The 21365-nt window shown below is 38.8% G+C and overlaps 1 protein-coding gene across 3 annotated transcripts in view; it reads right to left on the reverse strand.

Annotated features, from left to right (window-relative positions):
• SNX25 (sorting nexin 25) overlaps positions 1 to 21365 on the reverse strand; it is a 99713-nt gene that overhangs the window by 20526 nt on the left and 57822 nt on the right. For 2 of the 3 annotated variants that reach the window (XM_019736070.2, XM_019736072.2), the window contains exons 7-11: positions 12831 to 13012; positions 7599 to 7733; positions 6396 to 6668; positions 3938 to 4102; positions 498 to 629 (exon numbers count right to left, since the gene is read on the reverse strand). In XM_019736070.2, the coding sequence (XP_019591629.2) occupies positions 498 to 629; positions 3938 to 4102; positions 6396 to 6668; positions 7599 to 7733; positions 12831 to 13012 (887 nt within the window). The remainder of the gene's footprint in view (positions 1 to 497; positions 630 to 3937; positions 4103 to 6395; positions 6669 to 7598; positions 7734 to 12830; positions 13013 to 21365) is intronic. The other variant, XM_019736071.2, reaches the window with a different exon arrangement.

Genomic DNA, 21365 nt, shown 5'->3' on the forward strand with positions numbered 1-21365 from the left:
GTATATTCTAAAGACCCTCTGAGAACAGCAAAACATTTTCTAATTCAAAGGAAAAACTATTTATTATTAAAGATCTTAAAGCTACTGACATTTGAGCAATTGACATTGCTCAGCAGGTTGGAATGATCAGAAACACTTACATTTTTAATGTTTCATCTCCAAATTTCAAGTAGTGCTTTCCATTTGATTTCAACCCTCAATGGAAAAATAAAATGGTAATTCAAGGACATTACTTGTTCCTATCTGAAGTGTCTTACAATTCTAGTGAACAAGGACAAAGTTCTGTCTGAAGTGGAGTGAGATTAGATCTCTACCAGGCAACGTAGTATAGCTTGCAGTCACGGGAGGACCAGAGTGAAAATATGGAGGAAGAAAAGTAAGACAAATGCCGCCTAATAAGAATAAATATAAGTTTTCTATCCTCAACTGTAATTCTCCATGACAAAATCTTGTCTTATGAAGTCAAAGTCTTAAGATTAACTGGGAGGAAAACCTACCTCTCCACTGGTGATGGAGGCTTTCCACATTCCGAGGTTCTCACACCACCAATCTGTTCTTGCTATGTGCAGCTGAAGGTCTGCGCGTTCTTTCTCTATTAGAATTATTTCCTCCTTCAACTTGGAAACAATCTGTCACAGGAAAAGCATGCTAAGAGTTATGAAACCATTTAAAATGCTATACCATTCAGCAAAGTAGCAGGATACAAAATCAATACACAAAAATCAACCGCATTTCTATGCACTAACAATACACAATCCAGAAAAGAAGTTAAGAAAACAATTCCATTTACAGTAGCATTAATATAACAAAATACATAGGAATGAACTTAAGAAAGGAGGTGAAAGACTTCTACAATGAAAACTACAAAACACTGATAAAAAAATTAAAGAAGATAAATAAATAAGAAGATTAGAAGACTAAATATTGCTAAAATGTCAATATTACCCTAAGTGATCTACAGATTCAATACAATCCCTATTTAAATCTCAATGATATTTTTTGCATAAACTGAAAAATCCATCCTAAAATGCGTATGGAATCTCAATGGAGACTGAATAGCCAAAACAATCTTGAAAAAGTAGGACAAAGTTGGAGGACTTACACTTCCTGATTTCAATCCTACTACACAACTACACTAATCAAAACTTTAAAACTGTATGGTAAAGACAGACATATAGACCAAGGGAATAGAACAGAAAGCGAAGCAATAAGCCTTCGCCTAAATGGTCAAACGATGTTGAGAAAATGGGATATCCACATGCAAGACACTTAAGTTAGACCCTAACCTAACACCATATATAATAATTAACTCAAAATGAATCAAGGACCTAAACATAAGAGCTAAAACTACAAAATTATTAGAAGACAACATGGGGAAAAGCTTCATAACATTGAACTGGCCATTGCCAGTTTTTGGCTATGACACCAAAGGCACAGGCAACAAAAGAAAATATAGGCAAATTAAGACTTCATAAAAATTTTAGACTTTTGAGCAAAGAATACTGTCAACACAGTAAAAAGGCAACTAACAGAATGGAAAAAGATATTTGCAAATCACTTATTTAATAAAAGATTAATAACTAGAATATACAGAGAATTCCTAAAACTCAACAACAAAAAAACTAACCGATTCAAAAATGGGCAAAGGGGGGCAGCTGGACAGCTCAGTAGGTTAGAGCGCGAGCTCTGAACAACAGGGTTGCCGGTTCGATTCCCACATGGGCCAGTGAGCTGCGCCCTCCACAACTAGAGTGAATACAATGAGCTGCTGCTGAGCTGCTGCTGAGCTCCCAGGCGGCCAAATGGCTCAGTTGGTTAGAGTGCATGCTCTCAACAAGGTTGCCGGTTTGACTCCCACAAGGGATGGTGGGCTGCACCTCCTGCAACTAGACTGAAATGGCTACTGGTCTTGGAGCTGAGCTGCGCCCTCCGTAACTAAGATTGAAAGGACAGCAAGTTCACTTGGAGCTGATGGGTCCTGGGAAAAACACACTGTTACCCAATAAAGTCCTGTTCTCCTTCCCCAATAAAATCTTAAAAAAAAAAAAAAAAAAATGGGCAAAGGACTTGAACAGACATTTCTCCAAAGAAGATATATAAACTATAAATAGCCAAAAAGCACATGAAAAGATATTCAGCATCACCAATCATTAGGGAAATGCAAATCAAAACCACAATCAGATATCACTTCACATCCATTAGAATGTCTACAATCAATCAATCAATAAAAACAAAACAAAAAAGTATTGGTGAGGATACAGAGAAACTGTATGTACTGCTGGTCATAAGGCAAAATGATGCAGCCACTGTGGAAAACAGTACGGAGATTCCTCAAAAAATTAAAAACAGAATTAACCCAGCAATTCCAGTTTTGGGTACACACCCTAAATAATTGAAAGCAGGTTCCCTGTCTAGGCCTCTAGGGCTCAAGAAAAATAGGGGAAAAAAAAAAAAGAATTGAAAGCAGGATCTCAAAGAGACATTTGTACACTCATGTTCATGGCAGCATTATTCACAATAGCCAAAGAGTAGAAGCAAACCAAGTGCCCAGCGATGGAAGCATGGATAAACAAAACGTTGTATAAACATGCAATAGCGTATTAACTCAGCCTTTAGAAGGAAGGAAATTCTGACACACGGTACAATATGGATGAACCTTGAAGATATTATGCTAAGTGAACTAAGCAAGTCCGGAAAGGAAGAATACTGTACGATTCCATTTACATGAGCTATTTAAAATAGTTAAACTCATAAGAGACAGAAGGTAGAATGGTGGTGGCCAGGGGGTGGAGAGGGAGGAATAGGGAGTTGGTGTTTAATAGGAACAGAGTTTTAGTTTTGTAAGATGAAGCGCATTCTGAAGATGGAGGGTGGTGATGGTTGCATAACCATGTGAATGTACTTGACACTAAAACATACACTTAAAATGGTTAAATTTTGTTATTTTTGTTTGACCATAATTTTTAAAAATAAGTATTTTTTTAAAATGCTATGCTTACCGTCTCCTTGGATCTCTTTTCTGAGATTTCCCTATAGGGTTATGTAACTGTAGTGGGAGAACAGGGGCTTCACTCCAAACTGTCCTGAACACGCCGTCTACGAGGACCCCTTCCTTCCCCAGAAAACCTGCAGGAAGCCTCCCTGCCTAGGCCATCGTCCTGCATTTTATCATCAGTAAAGGCTGTGACGATCTGCTTCATTTTCATGGGAGTATGTTTCGGGTCCATAAATCAATCAGTATGTTTGCTCCTTTGGAGCAGGTGGTACACTGACTCCGTGTGTCACTGATTCCTCACAGGAACCAGCACAGCTTCATTCGCTTACTCATCATGCACATTTCTGACCACACAATCAGAAGTGCCAGAGGAGATCAATTTGGCAGGCCAGTGAGCATCGGCCCTAACTCTATTACAGAAACCTGCTTGTTGGACTCCAAAGAGGCATGAACGCAAAGCCAAAGGCCACACCACTGCTTGGGGTTGATAAATGCCAATTACTGAGGTGCCATTAACGTTTTTAAACTTACAGATTCTGTTGGCTTCTAGCAAAATAATTTATTTCTTGCATTATTCCATGAGATTTTCTAAACTGTACTTGTAGCATTTGTAAGAAAAAATGTATTAAAATTGTCCTTGAGTAGTTCACTTGCAGAAATGACCTTGGTACGGTACCCTCTTCCCCAAAGGTACCGTAGGCAAGCCAGATAAAAGAACAGAGATACCCAGTTAATAATTGGGTAAGAACCCCAAATCAAGAAAGATTAAAAACAAGTACTTTTCTAATTATTACTAGAAGCAAAAAAAATAGTAACAATAGAAATTACAGTAAAATTCTTTTTAAAGAAATTGTGACACTTCTCAACATAAACTGAAAACTGCTATTTATCAAATTTTAAAAATGACACTTTCAAAGACAACCTTGAAAGCAAAAGAGTTACCTTCTTGTCAGGTTTTGGTGCATTTTGAATAGAATTTAGAGCTTGCCTTTTATATTCAAGTTTCTCATTTAGTTCTCGTAGTTTGTTAACAGCGTAACTGGCTTGTTCATTGATCTGATTGGTGCCGTCATCCACAGATTCCTCACCAGCCTCACCTCCCGGGTTCTGGGGGGAAAAGTCACATAACCATCGTATCTTATAAAGTTGGACTACTCAGTAATTATTATCGATTATATAAACTCTGTATCACTATAATGCACTGTCCAAAGTACTGGGTTCCACCAGGAAAGAATCTACCTCTGTCTAGAAGCAGACTGCTTTTTCTCAGTAAAGTGAAAAAAATTAAATTATTTGAAACCAAAGTAACTGGTATTCTGAAGTGCAGTGAAAAAAGAATCTCAGTCTCCCTTGAGATTCCATATGAATTTTTCTCCTAAAAAAGGAGAAAAAAATTCCATACCATTATTTCCCAAATGGTACACCCAAGGGAATTTGCATGGAACAAGGGAAGGCAACTGAGTTATCTTCCCAACCCGAATGTTGTGTGCCTGATCTTTGAGAAAGACACTGAGACTTGGCTTCCTTTTGGTCTAAGAATATTATGAAAAACTCATTCAAGTCTCTTTAAAATAAAATTTCCAAATTCCTACCAGTAAAAGAACTTTCAGTAAACAATTTGCTCGATCCTTCTCTTGAAGGTGTAGTTTATAAATCATTAGGTAGATTATTGTACTAGTAAAACGGTTAGCATTTGAAAGTGACTTAAAATTCACAAAGAACTATTTAACTTGGGAAAATCTGGAGAGATTACCCAAGGGCACATTAATTAGCTTCATGAGCAGCAGCAACAGCAGGACACTGAAAAGAACCGCTGAGGACTATCTTCTGGTTGGTTTGTTCCTTAACTTTCTTCCAGAGTTTTTTCTTCTAACTTTTATTCATTGCAACAAAAAGTAAAATAATTTGGTTTTCAAAGAAAAAAAATATAAACTATCATAATCATAATCAAGCTGTTTTCATTTTTGTATGTTTTTTCTAGTCCTTGTCCATAAGTACATGTATTGTGACATAATTCTACATCTGTATACACTCGAGTGGGTATTCTGCCTTTTTTATGTTGCATATTTTGAGGGTATAAATGGTCTTCAAAATTATAATTTCATGGCTGCATGATACTTTATGAACTGATAATTTACTGAGGCATATTCTTATCGCTGCTCCTGCTGTGGATTAATTTTGCTTTTTTGCTATCCCAGATGTATTAAAACAAACTCCATTGTATATAACCTGTTTTTCTACAATTTAGCTATTTTCTTAGGATAAATTTCTAGAACTGAGATTATTGGAACAAAGAATAGCTACTTTCAAAAGGTCAGTAATACATTTTACCCTTCTTTGAATCCTAGGTGAAGGTGGACTTTTTTTTTATGTTTGTTTACTAGTACTTTTCTTATTAAGTATCAGTTCAAGTCCTTATTCAATTTATCTGTTGGAAATGGATGTTTTTATTAATTTGAATAACCTCTTTTACAGCATTTGCATTTAGCCATTTTATTTTTTGAGGTAGAGAGAGAACAGTTGAAACAAGCTGGCCTGTCTTAAAAATAAAATGCAGTAAGTAATGAGCTTTGGACCAATCAGTTTAGTGGTTTGGTACATTGAAAATGTAAAGAACTGAGTAATAAAACTTTAAAAAAAAAGTATGAGTGATTGAATTCAACAACACTTCAGAGACATCGGCTTCTAACACCATCAAGAGCAAAAACTTGATCCTCAGGGCTTGAGATACAGTGAACTGGGCAGAAAGAATCCAAGATAAAGTATGATCTTTCTAAGTAAGATGACTCTAAAATGCTTTTTCTTTGTACCTTCACAAATCTTAAAACTCATGTAAGTCATTAACAGTAAATGAGAGATGGCAACTGGGGCTGCCCCAAATGATCTAGTACACTCTAAGAAAATTAGATTTAAGGTATGGCTGAGGAAGGTTTCTTTCAGAACATCTTAATTTCATCTGATTTTCTTAAACTCTAAAATATTTCTTGTAACTCCTCCCACATTCTCTTCCTCTCATTTTTTCCCCATCCTTTGTCTGTTCTCAGGCTGGACTGTATAGTTCTACTAATGCTTTTACCTCGCCTAAGCCACAAATGTCCCACCCCACAGATTTTCTGCCCTCACTTTTCAGGAGTCAAACCCGGGGTGTGTCTCAGGCAGACAGAAGGCAGAGAGGTCTCTGACTCAGTGCTGGGAAGTGGTAACCCATTGGTCAGAAGCACAAAGAAAGAAGTGGGTAAGGACAGAAGCAACACAGTAATTCAACTTAAAATACTACCTAAAGTCCTGTATATTAAAAGATGAAGGTGCACACCAAATTTGGCTTATGCAATATGCACCCACCTCATCATATTCAAAGCTTATCCACTAAAGAGGGAGCAGAAAGTTGAATGGGACTCACCACTTCATCCTTGTTAGAAATCAACTGTGAGGCATGTTTTTCTTCCTCTTTTATTATCAATTTCTCATACAGATCACTGACAATAAATGAAGGGTAATATCTGTCCTTTAGGATCTCATAAATATCTCCCTGGATTTTGCAGAACACTTCAATACCTTTATTTCCTACAAGACATTGCTGGATTTCTTTGTAAAGTGATTTTTCCACAGATATTTCTTTGCTTTCCACAAAGAAATTCTGGTAAATTTCACCCACTAATTGTGGAATTTCATTCTGAAAAGACAGGAAGATAGAGGTTAAGAAATATCGTCTCTGCGAAATATTTTCTTCTGAATTCTCTGCATTTCAAACCTGGAAGGAAGACGCTGAGAATGTACACTAGTACACCAGTGTGGGGCTTTGGCTTTGTGTGCACATTCTGGGCCAAAGAAGAAGTGTCAGATCCTGAAAAAGTAACTGGTTTCTTAAAATGCACACTATATGTTGAACAGTTAACGAAAGTTGGCATTCATTACTAGCAACACTCATATAGTACAAATAAACAGTTCTGTGTACACAGGGCTCTTTGTGCTTATTTTAATAACCCTCACAAAATATACGTATTATATGTTATACATACTATTATGCATATCTATAGACATGTACAAGCAAATATATCTCACATTCTTTAATTTAATTCTTAAATGTATATTGAGCACGTGCCAAGTAAAGAACACAGTGCTTGTTGGGTTTTTCATTGTAAGAGGCATCTGTACCCGAAACTTTTACTGTGTTCCTTAACTCAATCATATTTTAAGTGAAAGGAGAACAGGCATGCGAGATATGCACATTATGATACTAAAAATAACAAGGTTATGAGATTGAGTTGTAGATGACAAGACGAAATTTATTATAATAGCAATGTATGTATATCCCTTTTATAATGTGTTAAAAGGGAACCACCTGAAACGCAATTCAGTATGTTGATAACATTTATAAATCCTTTTTTCCTTTGACTATACATTCAAAAGCACCTTTTGTAAAAATAAAATCTAATTTTATTTACCATTATGGGCTAGAACATAATGCCAATATTATATTTGGTTTAAAATATTCTTTTAAAGTATTTTTATCTTACAGCTTCATTGAGAAACAGACACACTGCCTAACATGCAAGTTGTCATCAGTTAATGGTTAATATTCCTTTGAGCCTAAATATACTACTACCTTGTTAGCATTCTTTAAATACTCCACAGACTCCCAAAAACTAATCAGAGCCCTCTTGTCCATCCTTTCCATGTACATTCGAAAGTGCTCTCGGTAGAAAGTATTGGCCAAGATATCTTCAAATTGAAGAATCTATTAAGAGAATTAAAAAAAAGTTTTTAAAAAATAAAACTTTAAATATCAGTTTGCTTTAACTTCCAATGGATTAATATCTGCATTTGGGGCGAGGGGGATGTCTCATTTTTTAAGGTCACAGTCAATGTAATATAGAACTTCTCTCATGCTCCTAAATTTTAAGTGGAAAAAATGTACTGAATATTCAAAATGCACATACGAGTATTCAACAAATACCAATTTTCTATTAATCATTCACTCATTTATTTGTCACCATCTCTGTATCAGGCACATTTCTAGGAAATGAAACAGACAAAAATCCCTACCCCAAGGGATGTTTGCTAAAACCAATAGGTGCCAGTAATAGAAAGATTGAAGAGAAATGTATTAAAGACCAGGAAACTGAAGTCTAATAATTTGGCATTTTTTGTTTTCTATCCTATTTTCATGTAGCTGAGGAAAACCACAACTGATTTTATATCTTGACCTTTTGTTTAGAGTATCACATTCATTAAAAAAATATTTTGTAAGCATCATTTTGAGCCATAATATTCCATTGTATGGATATACCTACGTTACCCCTTTATTATTCTAAATGCTTACGGAAGAAACACCACAATATGAAGACACAGTGGGAACAATCTTGAACATGGACTGCCGTAAAGTGAGAAAGCAGATGACCTGCATAATAATAATTCATAACTCAATTAATTAGGAGAAATGCCTCAAATTAATTTAGAAAGAATTTAAGTCCCATGTCCTTGGTTCTTAATTAAAGAAAAAAAATGTCATCTAAGTAAAATTCAAATGCAATTTTAAAAACCTTGTATTTTAAGAGTCCTAATATTGTGGCAGTTGGAAATTCAGAAATGTTGTCAGTAAGAATTTTCCAAGACCAATGTTCATTCATATGGTCAACCATATGGTCAACACACATTCAACTCTTCTGCCCCCGACAGAAAGCCCTCAATCTGTTCTGTGGGCAGAAAGGGGCAGGCATGTTTTTCTAACTTCTGGTAACTAATTAAAGGAGAAGGCCATCCGTTGCTATAGACCATTAATAATTAGTTTCCATAAATATCTCAGACCATTAGCAGTTAGCTAGTTCACTAACTTTGGGAGATTGTAGCCTTTATCTTTACTTTATGTAAACCATACCGGTGAAGCATTTTGAAGTACAAATCCTAACTGTACACGCTCTGAAGAGGTTTGATGGAACTCATACCAACTCTGGTTAGAAATGACAGATCACTCAGAAAGCTACTGATTTGTAATATAGGGAGGAGCAGAGCAGGAAGGACATTCAACAAATTCTAAGGAAAGTCTTCCCAATATAATTTCATTCAGATCAAATGAATTCCAAGTTAGATACAGATTCACGTATTTGCAAAATTAAGTTCAAAACATCTTCTAAAATATTAGCTATTGTTAGACTCATTTATTGTGCCTTACGAATACTCTATGTTCAGCCCCAAAAGTGCAAATATATACAAATAAATGATAGTTAATATGTCTCAAGTATAATGAAACATCTGCTATATCTCATATCTTGGCTGGTGAATTAACCAAATTCCCTACTCCATTTGTTTTCTTCTTCCCTTGAAGCTGGCATGAGCGTTTCACAGTGTAATACCTACACTATTTGGAAACAGATACACCTAGGTTTGATCCTGGCTCTACTGCATCCCAGTCCTGAGAGCTCTATGTTACTCCATCACTCTGAGCATCGGTGTCTTCACCTGTAGGACGGGGATAGGACCACCTACTTTACAGGTTGCTTTGAGACTTCTAATAGCTGTTGTGAATCATAACAAACAACACAAACTAATCAGGAAAAGCATGAACCAGGATTTTAGCTAAGAAGGTAAGACAATGACAGGCGCCAAAAATCAGGGTAGTTTAAAGAGGTCACTTTCTAGAGGAATAAACATGGACGAAAGCATTAGATTAGTAGGTCTTGAGTGGGGTTGAGAGATTACAAAGGGCACAAAGAAACTTTTATGGGTGATGGATATGTTTACTACCTTGATGGTGATGATGGTTTCATGAGTCTATACATATGTCAAAACTTATTTGTATACACTCTAAAAACATGCAGCGAATTGTATGTCTTTATACCTTAATAAAGCTGTTTTTTAAAAAATAACTATTTCATCAAGCCTTAACAACAGAATTGCAAATACGTGATGTACACCATGTTTATGCTGAGGACCCCCTGACAAGAGAACATATTTTGGAGTAATTTTTCTATTTATAAATTGCTGGATTTGATTTGCTAATATTTTGTTAAGGATTTTCTGCTTAGGGTCATCATGGATACTGGTCAATAGTTTTCTTTTCTTGTAATGTTTTTCTCTGGTTTGGTATCAGAGTTACCCTCGCATCCTATGAAGAGTTCCCTTTTCCTCCAGTATTGAAAGAGTGTAGTTAAGATAGGTATTATCTTTGCCTTAAAACGTTTAATATTATTCACTAGTGAAATGATGTGAGACTGAAGTTTTCTTTTTGGGAAGGTCTTAAATTATGAATTCATTTTCTTTAATACATCAAGGATAATTAGATTATCTGTTTCTTTTTGAGTCAGTTTTGGTAATTTGTATTTTCAAAGGAATTCATCTCTTTCATTTAAATTGTAAAATTTATTGGCTTAAAGTTGTTCATAATATTCCTTTGTTATCCTTTTAAAGCATGTAGGATCTATAAGGATGTCTCTCTCTCCTTCCTAATATTAGTAATTTGTGTCTTCTCTCTTTTTCTCTTGGTCAGTCTAACTAGAGTGTATAAATATTATTGATCTTCTCAAAGAACTGTTACCTTTTGGTTTCACGATTTTTTTGTTCTCTATTTCACTGATTTGTGTTGTTATATTACTACCTTGTTTCTAGTTATTTTAGTTTTAATTTGTAGGTTCTTAAGGTAAAGATCACTAATTTTAGACTTTATTTTTCTTCTGGTTAAATTCCTTGTTCGGAAGTCTATTTTGTCTGATGTTAACTTTAGATTTCCTACATTTAGTGTTTACATAGCATGCCTTGTCCCCTCCTTTTACTTTCAACTTATCTGTGCCTTTATATTTAGTTTCTTACAGACAACATATAATTAAGCCTTGCCTTTTATTTATTCACTCTTAATTGGAGGATTCATCTAATTTTGAAGGCTACATTCTGAGATAAAGTTAGTGGCGATTCGTCTGGATCACATATGATGAGGCTATAGCAAAACTGCTCTACCTGTTTATAAAAATATCAGAATGACCCCAAACTAACCAAGGTCTTACCTTTAGAACAGCAAACAATATAAATATTAGAATTCTATAATACTATCTGAGCCTTCCAGTCCAAAGACTAGAGGAAATGATTTTACTCTGAGGAAAAACTGTTGCAACAGAAATTGGTTTCTCCTTTCATAAATATCTGGAGGAACAAGTCAAAATGGAGCTAGAACCAGATTAAGTCTAAACATAGTAGGTACTTCCAGATAACCTGCACTGAAATCACATTCGAATCTTCTAAAATGAACTTCCTTTATCGTTCTCAGGGTTTGCCTCTACCATGACATCTACATCACAGCATCTTTTGACTAGGTGGCAACCACCAGGTGCTTCTCTTAGGTGTATATCTCCCCTCTCTACTGGGTCACTTACCTTTTCATTTTATAATTACAGGGGACTCTTTGAGAGCAGGGACTCTATCTTATTCATTTTGTATCCTTGTACCGTGCACTGTAACTGAAAGATTGTAGACCCTCAATAAATGTCTTTTGAATGAATGAATGAATGAATGAACAGCACACAAGAAGATGACCTCATCTATGATAAATGTGGCTAGAAATTTATTTAATAGGCCAGCAGCTGAAGGAGGAAAAGGACAATATCCAATCTACCAAATCGAATCTCTCTCCAATGACCACCAAAAGGTGAAGTTTTCACTTCGGACCACAAAGCCCAAATCACACACAGATGTATTTGCTAACAGCAAAATAAACAGAACTTCAGTGGTTAGTGGACACCTCTATAAAACAAGCGCTACTCAGGGCTGCATTTATGCCACTTGTGCAAGATGCTGCAGAAGAGTTGGTCCAAGATGGAACATAAACTTTCCTGAAGAGGCTGCGATGCAGATTGGGCCAGAAGCCAGGTAAAAGTTCATCATTGGAATAGCGAGGAAGGAGAAAGTCACAGATGAGCACCTGAACTCAAACCAAGAGCTGCATGGAAAAGATCAAGAGACTAAAAATCAGAGTAAGTGAGGTTAGAGGCGGTAGTCAGAGTTAAATTACACTGACGTCGGTTCTTTGTGGCTAAGTGCCACCCTACAAAAGAGGAGTTTGGAGTTTACCTTAAAGTCCTGATCTCATGTAGCCCAGCCAAGCTCCTCAGGGGGTGGCTGTTTCCTTCAGTCCTAGCATGTTTTCAGTCTTGGAAGACAAACTTGGTCCGTGACAATAAGGGCAGGTACGAGGTAGGGCCAGGACACTGTCCTAAGCTCCAAGGCTTAAGGACTCGGTATGAGAAGGCACAAACTTTTTTTGTACAAAAACAGTTACTGGTATGTTATGGTTTAGTAAGAAAGCACTCAGATTCGTCAATCAACTAGATCTGGGTTTTTATCTAGTTCTGCCTCTTCCTATCTGTGTGGCCTGAGGTAATTTAATTAAACCAACTCTGTTTCTTCACCTATAAAATGGGGACATTGAGTATATATTTAGTAAACATGTGGTGAGAACTAAGTACAATAACTTGTAAGGTAACTTCTACTTCGTAGATGGTTATTTCTATCCAAGTGATAGTGAGTGATATGATTGGGCTCTTGCACATATAAATATGCTCCTGTAGGACGGTGGGAGGGCAAAAGAGGCATGGGAAAATACACACAGGCACATGCACACACGCATACACACACCTCATGCTATGCATCACACCTACTACCATTCATAGAAATCAAGGACACCAAACACTACAGTTCTTTCACTCATAAAAGCAAACGTATGAGTCTATGTTCTCTGCAACATATGTCTTAAGATACAAACCTAAAAAATTAAAAGACTGTACATGTGATTCCATGAGTGTTCATCACAAACATGAAATGGTCAAACCAAGAAACTACAAAGTTCTACCTTCTGGCTTGGAGGCCCTTCCCCCTCATCCAAGGCCCCGTCCTCTTGCTGGTCATAGGCAGGGCCTCCCAGGATTCTGATTCTCTTCTCGCACTGCTTCTTTGCCACCGTCAGTTGGTTAATGTACCTTTTCATGTTTCTGGCCCTCAGGAGGTCAGCTTTCATTGCAGCGGTTTCTTTACCTTGAATGAGATGGATGGACAGTATCTGGTCAGAGGACAAGGTACAAAAGAGGGAACACAACCCGCTGAACCAGGTTAGTGTCGATGTGGTACATTTTGAACAACAGTGGGTACAGGGTAGGGTAGGGTAGGATAAGATAGGCTAGAATAGAATAAAACGGAACAGAACAAAACAGACTAGAATTCATGCAAACACATAGACATACTCTCAAATAGAAATACCATTAATTTCTAAATATACCACTGACAAATCTCACTCAAGTGTGAAACATTTTAAAAACCTTTCTACACATATACTCACAAATCGATGTGCATGTGTGTATATACATATGTATCTTTACACGTATGTGTATGCATGCATAGTATTTACAAGCATGCATCGAGTGTTATGTGTCAGGCACTAGCTAGGCACTGGGGATTCGAGACCAATTGTTTGATCTCAGGGAACTTAAAGTCTAGCAAGGAAGAAATCCAAAGACAGCATGAGCAATTACCAGTGTAACATGGGCGCTAAAGCAAATGTGTAGGTATCACTGAACTACTTAACAGGCTATTCAAACCCAGGTTTCCCTGAGGAAATTACATTCAAACAAAATGAATAGAGTGGCGTGTGGGAGACAGAGCACAGCAAGTGTGAAAGTGAAAACCCTGAGACAGGAAAGAGAACAGAGCTTTGGAGGAACTGAAACAATGCCAGCATAGCAGATGCAAAAGGCGCTAGAGTGATGCAAAATGAATCTGCAGGAAGCAAGGGCCAGAAGATGCAAAGCCTTTTAGTCCATAGAAAGAACTTTAGTTTTTAGCTCAAGAGCACTGAGAAGCTTTTCAAGGGTTTGCAAGCAAAAGCATGCCATAAAGGCATCTGTATTTTTAAAGATTACACAGGAAGCAGGATCAAAGACAGTCGGAAGGTGAAAGACAGCAAATAGAGAAGCCGGTGGGAAGGTCACTGCAGTAACGGAGACAGATGGTGGTGGCTTACACTAGGGTCATGGCAATGGCAGAGGAGAGGACTGGAAGGAATTGGGAATAACTTAGAAAGAGAACTAAGAGGACGTGGTGACTGACTGGACAGGGTAGAGGACAGGTTGCCAAGGAATGTGAAAAAAAGAGGTATCAAAGGCGGCTCCCAGGTTTCTGCCATGAGCAGCCAGCAGCCATGGAGATGAAGGGGTCTGTTTCCTGTGTAATCTTTAAAAGATGGCTCACGGCCGTCTTGGAAGTGAACCGTCCAGCCCCAAACAAACAGCAAAAAGTCATCCCTGACAAATCCTGACCAAACTACAGAGTCGTGGGCAAGAGAGATGATTGTTGTTGAAGACACCACGTTTTAGGGTGGTTTGTTACACAGCAAAATATAACCAGAATAAGCACACTAAGTTTGAGGCCATTTGAGCTTTCTAAGCAGAGACAAGAGGTGTGGAGATAAAAAGTGTTTGGCACTTAGATGGCAACTTAAGTCATGGGAGTAGGTCAGATAATCCAGGAAGAAAAAAAATGCTTTATTGCAACAGCCTAACTGGTCACTATGCTTTCACCCCGCTGCCCCCTCAGGCTTTATCTCAACACAGCAGCCAAGGCAATGCTAATCAAACATAAATCAGGTCGCTTCATTCCTCTGCTTGGAAACCTCCAATACGCCGTTTCTCCCACAGCAAAAGCCAAAGTTTCTTAAGGGGTGGTAAGGCCTATACACTCTGGCTTCAGAGTCACCTCTCTGACCCATCCCCTCCCACTGCCGCCCACTCTAGCCACCCGGGTCTCCTTACTGTTTTTTGTTTTTCTTTTTAAAATTACAGCTTTATTGACATATAATTCATATACTATACAAGTCACCTAGTTAAAAATGTACAATTTAACTCCCTTTAGTATATTTACAGTTGTGTAACCATCACCAATCACTTTTAGAACATTTTCTCAGCCCCAAAAGAAACCATGTACCATTAGCAGTCACCCCCCACCCCCAACCCTCTGGGCCCTAGATGTTTCCACAGGGCTGCCTCTGTGGATTTGCCAACTTTGGACATGTCATGTAAGTGGAATGATACACTACGTGGTGTTTGGTGACCAGCTTCTGAACACAATGGGTAGCTCCCTGCTCAGGGTGTAAAAGCCTGATGCATTCTCTCAGCCTGGCCCTTCATCCCCCATATTACCTGTGTGCCTCAGTTCCTCCCCTCTTCCAGGTCCCTAGTTCAGGTCTCAGGGAAGCCGTCCCTGGCCACTCTCCCTGTCTGTAACTGCTACCCCTACCCTACACTACTTTTCTCCCTCTCGGCTTTACTTTTCTATGCAGCACACTGCCATGCCGTAGACCACACCTATTTACCCTATTAGTATGTCCTCATAAAGGTCGGCATTTTGTTTGTTTATACACGTCTGTAACCCAGCACCTACCACTCTGCCTGGCAACACAGCAGGAACTCATTAAATGTTTATTGAATGGGTGAATGAACTGTGTCAACTATTATGGAGAGGTCAACAACAACACAGGTAACATTTCTGAGTGCTGACTACATACACATCAGGTATTGTGCTCTTTCTAGAACTTTGGTTATGAATGAGACAGGACGATTATCCTCACACCTCCCACTCTTCAGCTGAACTCCATATGGTTTCTATCCCTGCCCGCTTCCACCAAATCTGCTGTTGCCAAGATCACTAGCGACTTCCATGTTACAACCAGCAGGGAGTGTTCAGTAGAGCCTAGAATCAGAGTTAGATTAGAATTCTGGCTCTGCCCCTTAGGAGCCATGTGGTGTTACCAAGAATTTTTAAAAATGTAATGGAAAAAACATTTACAATGGTTTGTTTCCTTAAATTGACATTATATAATTTAAAGTAAAAGCAAAAAACTCACACAAAATTACTTTTTAAAAAGACTGCATTGAGCATTGCCTTGTGGAGAATGGACTGCTTGGCATACAAAACCAGAAGCATGGGGTTGAGGAAAGGCTTTTTTCTTTTAATGGGAAAGAAATGAGCTGGGTTTAATGCTGATGAGAAAGAACCAGCTAAGAGGGACAGAGAGGAGATAGACAGGGAATGAAATCCAGAAGACAGGAAAAAGGCCGTGTCCTCCACTGGAATAATATGGATGGATGTGGACACAAGCACATTTGGAGACTGACAAGTGGCCGGAAGCTGAAGCAGCTCCCGGCAAACGGATTCTGTTTCCTTGACGAAGTGAGTGAAGTGATCTGCTTAGAGTGAGGTGGGTAAAAAGAGCGAGTGGTCTGAGGCCAAAAGAAATGGGGGGGAAGCATGAAATTCACGGTGGAAAGCAGAAGGGCAAGCCCACCTCAGAAACACTGTGAGACTGTTAGGCAACGTTTAGGGTCTAGGTGACCATTAGATAAATATAAATAATGCTAAGCAGGTCAGATCACACCTTCTGGAGGTAGTCATAATATACCTGGCTTAGATTGGAACTACACTAATAAAAGAAGAGAGTTTATGCTTTGTTTCTTGGTGCCCCCCAAAGTGAAGTCTCAGCAATGTTTCACACATCTCAGCTGGAGACCTCCGATTCCCTAAGATGATCATTACCTCTCTCATGTTCCACTTAGTCAATTTGTACAAATGCTTAAAATAGCACCCAGGCAGGCTGACCACATTAACTGAAAAAAATTTAGACAAGTACCACAAAACATTTTCTCTTTCAGAAGCAGCTTTTTCCAGTATTTACCAGAGGGTCACAGGCAGACTTCAGGTTAAGAGATGGCCTTGTTCAAGAGCGTCTGTCAGATACTATGTTTTTCCATTTATGTGCTGAGAAGGTATTTTCATTCGACTTCCATAATGGTTTCTCAACTTGCCCTATGCTAGGCTGATAGAGAAGCCCTGACCAAAGAACGTATTAACTCAACATTCATCTCAAGATGCAAAAATAGTTATTTCAGAGCCTTCTCAATGGAAACATCAAGATAAATGTAGCTTCCCCAAATTAGTCTATTGCAAACCAGGATGCTTTGTATATGTACCTATAGAAATACAAGCATGAAATAGCCAATTTTTCAGGGGGAAAAAATTCAGTTTTAAATATATGTCCTTAAAGTCTAAATTTTGTGGATGACATTTAAATGACCATAAAATTTGGGGACAAAAAAATTGCTCTTACAAAAGAAACCTAGACTACAATATTAGTTTGGGCTTAAAACAAGCTAATAAAGAGACATATATATAGGAAGAAATGGACACATATTTATCAACAACCAAATTCTTCTTCTCCTAAGGAAGCTTAAAAGCCTTTCTAAAGGCACAAAAACTAGAAGTAAATTACAAACAGAAGGAAGAAAAAAAAAAAAAAAAAAGACGAAACCTTCATCTGAAACCCAGCTGCAGGGCTGAGAATATTCTGGTATTCTACTTGAATGTCGCCTGCTCACGTGAATGCCTTCTGTTTGTTCACGGGCAGTAAATGCCACTTGTCTGATCACAAAGCTTGGCGCTGACAAATGCAACAGCAGCTTGTTGCTTAGACAATTCTGTTTATTTTTGCCTCAGAAAACGAATGCCACATTCAGGGCTAAAGGACTGACACGGAACCCAGGCAGCCCCTATGTCTGTCGTGCAAAAGTCCCTGTAAATCCAGCGATGCAGATGAATACGCTCCTTTGTGACCTGAAAACCCATTCAGCCAGGATATGTTCAAGTCAAGAAAACTATAGCCAAGCGGGTGTGTGACAACCACTGTGGCCCAGTTCAAGCCAGATTCACATGGCTGTTTCTCTGTGAAGCCTTAGGTAACACCGTGCATTGTTAAGAAACGGTTGATCACACAACATTTAATCCAGCTGTAAAAAGAAGGCCAAGACAATAAACAGTGGCAGGTGAAATTGGACAGCAGTGGCCCTTTAAATTGGTGCCACGACGAACACCCAAGTAAGTGATTTAATGTTCTACAGCAATTAATTATAAACGGTTACTGTTCCCCCCCCCCCAAGAGTCTAGATTCTACTGAGGTAAATGGATTCATTTGGGTTCATTTGCTGAAAGCGACATTTGACTAGACATTAGGTAAACCCTTTTGGCTATAAAGAGAGACCTATGAACAGGAGACCTATGAACAATATCACAGAACTACCTGTTGCTATAAACCTTCTGCCATGATGTAGTTCTTCCTTAAGCAGGTGAAGTGGCGTACAGTAAAACACCAGGGGACAACTGTTAGGTACTATTTCTAATGAGGCAAAGGAGGGTGAAATAACTTACAGTGCAACAAACTAACGACTCCAGAAATAGCGCAAGTATAAATGGATTAAAATGGCACCCCTATATTTTTCGCGTATTAAAAAATGTAAATAGCAGAATGTTTTTCTTTTCTCATAGAACATTACCAAATTCCAAGGCACATGCTAACAATAGCACCTCAGCAGGTTGACTGAAAAATTCAATAGGTAACTCGGCAAGGTTTGTCAGTGTGGGCACTACTGTCATTTCGGGCTGGATAAACCTTTGTAGTGGGGGCCGTGCTATGGATGGTAGGGTCTCTAGCAGCAGCCCTGGCCTCTACCACTAGATGCCAGTAGCATCCCTTCCCCCAAATGGAACAAGAAAACAGTCTCCAGACATTGTGAAATGTCCCTGGTCCCCTGGGAGGGCAAAATTGTCCCCTCAAACCCACCCCATTGAGAAGTACTAATACAGAGGCACAACCTCTCTGTGGCGGTGAAGGAGACAGGCTACACACTTGTCCTCTTCCCCCGACTTCCCAACATGTGGTTCTTCTCACCAGGATGCACAGGTCTTCTCACACCGCCCCCCAGGCAATCGAGGTAAGGAATTACGGGAGTTCCTCATGAGAAAATGTCGGGCCTCCACTCCTCAACTTGTATCCACACTGACAAAATAACGAGGCTTTGAATCTTTCTTAAGCATGTAAACAGAAGTTTTAATGAACCCCCTTGAGAGAAGGGTTCAAGAAACAGGTATGCATTTACTTAGGGACTAGTCAAGTCTCAAAACGAGAAATGGTGCTTGACTTCTTGACATGAAGCTGACAGCAATTCCCAGTAGTGATTCATCAACATGAACTTCCTCAAAATTATCTGAAGATCACCTCAAAGGCGGCCCAGGAACTAAAGAAAAGATTTACCTTACTTTTCAACTTGAGGCCTGTATGTTCTTTTTAAAAAAAGAACAAGTGGAATTCTCTTATTAAATCAAACATCTAGAATTTCCTAGTCTAGAGCCACTCCACTTTAGGAGAAAGTGCATTTGAGTAATAACCAGAAATGATTGCAAGAGTCCATGGGGGAACCACTCACGTTATAAGGGAGAAGACTTCAGAGACCGCACAAGCAGGCCTTGTACAGCCTGGTCAGTTGTGCCAACAGCACACCTTTTACTTTCCTTCCTTTAAAATTATTGAGCACGTCTTTGGTTTAAGGTCCTCTGACATGTTTGCAATACACTTTGAAACTAATAATACCATACCAACTAAATCCACACAATAAACTACCAGGAGAACCCTGCTCCCAAATTAAAACTATGAGTTGAACAGATATGAGACGTACACTTAGAAAACAGATCTGACCCATATAATTTCTAAATTTTGAGCATGGCTCTCATAACATCTACCTGTGTGGATGAGTAGTGAGTGAGTGAGTAGTAAGAGTCCAGGACTAAAAATCAGGAGACGTGGGTTCGAGTTTCAGATCTGTGTGTGACTAAACAGTAGTTCTAGTCACACAGGGGATATAGTGTTTAACATCTCTGGACCTGCATTTTATTTGTATAAATGCAGGTATTAGAATATATGATGACTAAAGTTTTCCTGGGGAACAGAGATGGGAATAGAGCTGCCTATAAAATTATGAGACAATAGAGAGTGTAATAGAAGTGCCCTGAGCCCCTCAAGGTCAAGAACGGACGAGGGTGAAGTAGGATGTTGGAGAAGGGACAGCAGGCGCGGAGGCAGCAGTAATCACAGCATGAGGGCTGAGCAGGAAGAAACACTGGCAAGGGCCCCCAGAGCTATGACAGGGAACCAGCCTTGGGTGTTCTGTAAGTATAGGTCATTCATAAATTAGGAACTGTTTGTATCAAATGTCTGCAATGCCAGAAAGTCACATCATATCAAATCATTAGAAAGGACCCTGAGAAGATCAACTCCCTTCTTTCAGGCAGGAGAACCTTTAAATCCCAAATCAGACAAAAAGCTACATGTTATCTTTATAAAATAATTCCTAATGGAAATCATTATGGTTCTTATCAGCAAATAACTGCGAGTGTGTTCGTGCATACACATATACATATTTGATATACTCCGAAGTTCTACAGTTCTACTAGATATACTCAATTCCAAAACTGTTTAGTTATACTCTAAAGAAAAGAAGATGCACAATCTCATCAAAGCCTCCCAATCTATACTATACGTGTATCACTCCCAAGTGTGTACTATTTATCTACAGCAGTTTGTAGCAGACTCAAATCTACATCATGTCCTTTGTTGTTGTCAGCTGAATGCATATTACTCTGAATCACCTGAACCATTCTTGATAACATTTCAGGGTTCAGAACAGCAGAAAAGAAAGCTTCAAAGGGAGCTTTAAATATGACTCCTCCTACCGATATGGCTCCTCGTATTGCTAGAGAAGGTACTCTGGAGGATGTCTTAATCACCAGAAGTAGGTCGTCAGTCATCCAACAAACACGTTTTTGAGTGCCCTGATGTGGTAGGTACAGCTGTGCAATGAATAAAATTATCCCTAAACTTAAGGAGATCACAGCCTAACGAGCAGACAGGTAGACACACATGCAAAGCTACAATACAATTTGATAAATGCAGTGAAAGTTGCATGTGCAGGATTCAGGAGCGGTGTGCATGTGTGGAGCAGTCAGCCCTACCCGGGACAGAGGTAACAGGGTTGAGTTAGAAAGATGGAGCGGCTCTCATTCCCGTATGGACTTGTCAGGTGGATGTGGGCGGAGGGTACCCCATGTACGTAGATGAAGAAGACAGTTGCGGAACTTGAGTTCCTAAGATAACTCAAGCACTCTCTCTCATCTACGCAGGATCGGGGCAGGGGAGGTTGTGATCAGAGAAGAGACATTTGAGATAAAATATAAAGGATACGGAGAGTTACCTAGGTAAAATGATATTGACAGTAGGGTAGCATTCCAGGAAGAAGAAACAGAATGTGCAAAGAATAGGAGGCAGGAGGAATCGGGGTAAGTTGAGAAAATAGAAAAGTTAGTGCGGCAGGAGTACAAAGAGAGGAAGTGGGACTGCAGCAGATGAGGCTGAAGAGCAAGACGAGCCACAGCGAGCAGGACCGTGGAGGTTTCCCATCAAGGCGTTTTCATTCTCACAACAATAGAAAGATGATGAAGTGTTTTAAGAACGGAG

Source organism: Rhinolophus sinicus, linkage group LG04 (assembly GCF_036562045.2).
Source record: "Rhinolophus sinicus isolate RSC01 linkage group LG04, ASM3656204v1, whole genome shotgun sequence".
NCBI lineage: Eukaryota > Metazoa > Chordata > Mammalia > Chiroptera > Rhinolophidae > Rhinolophus > Rhinolophus sinicus.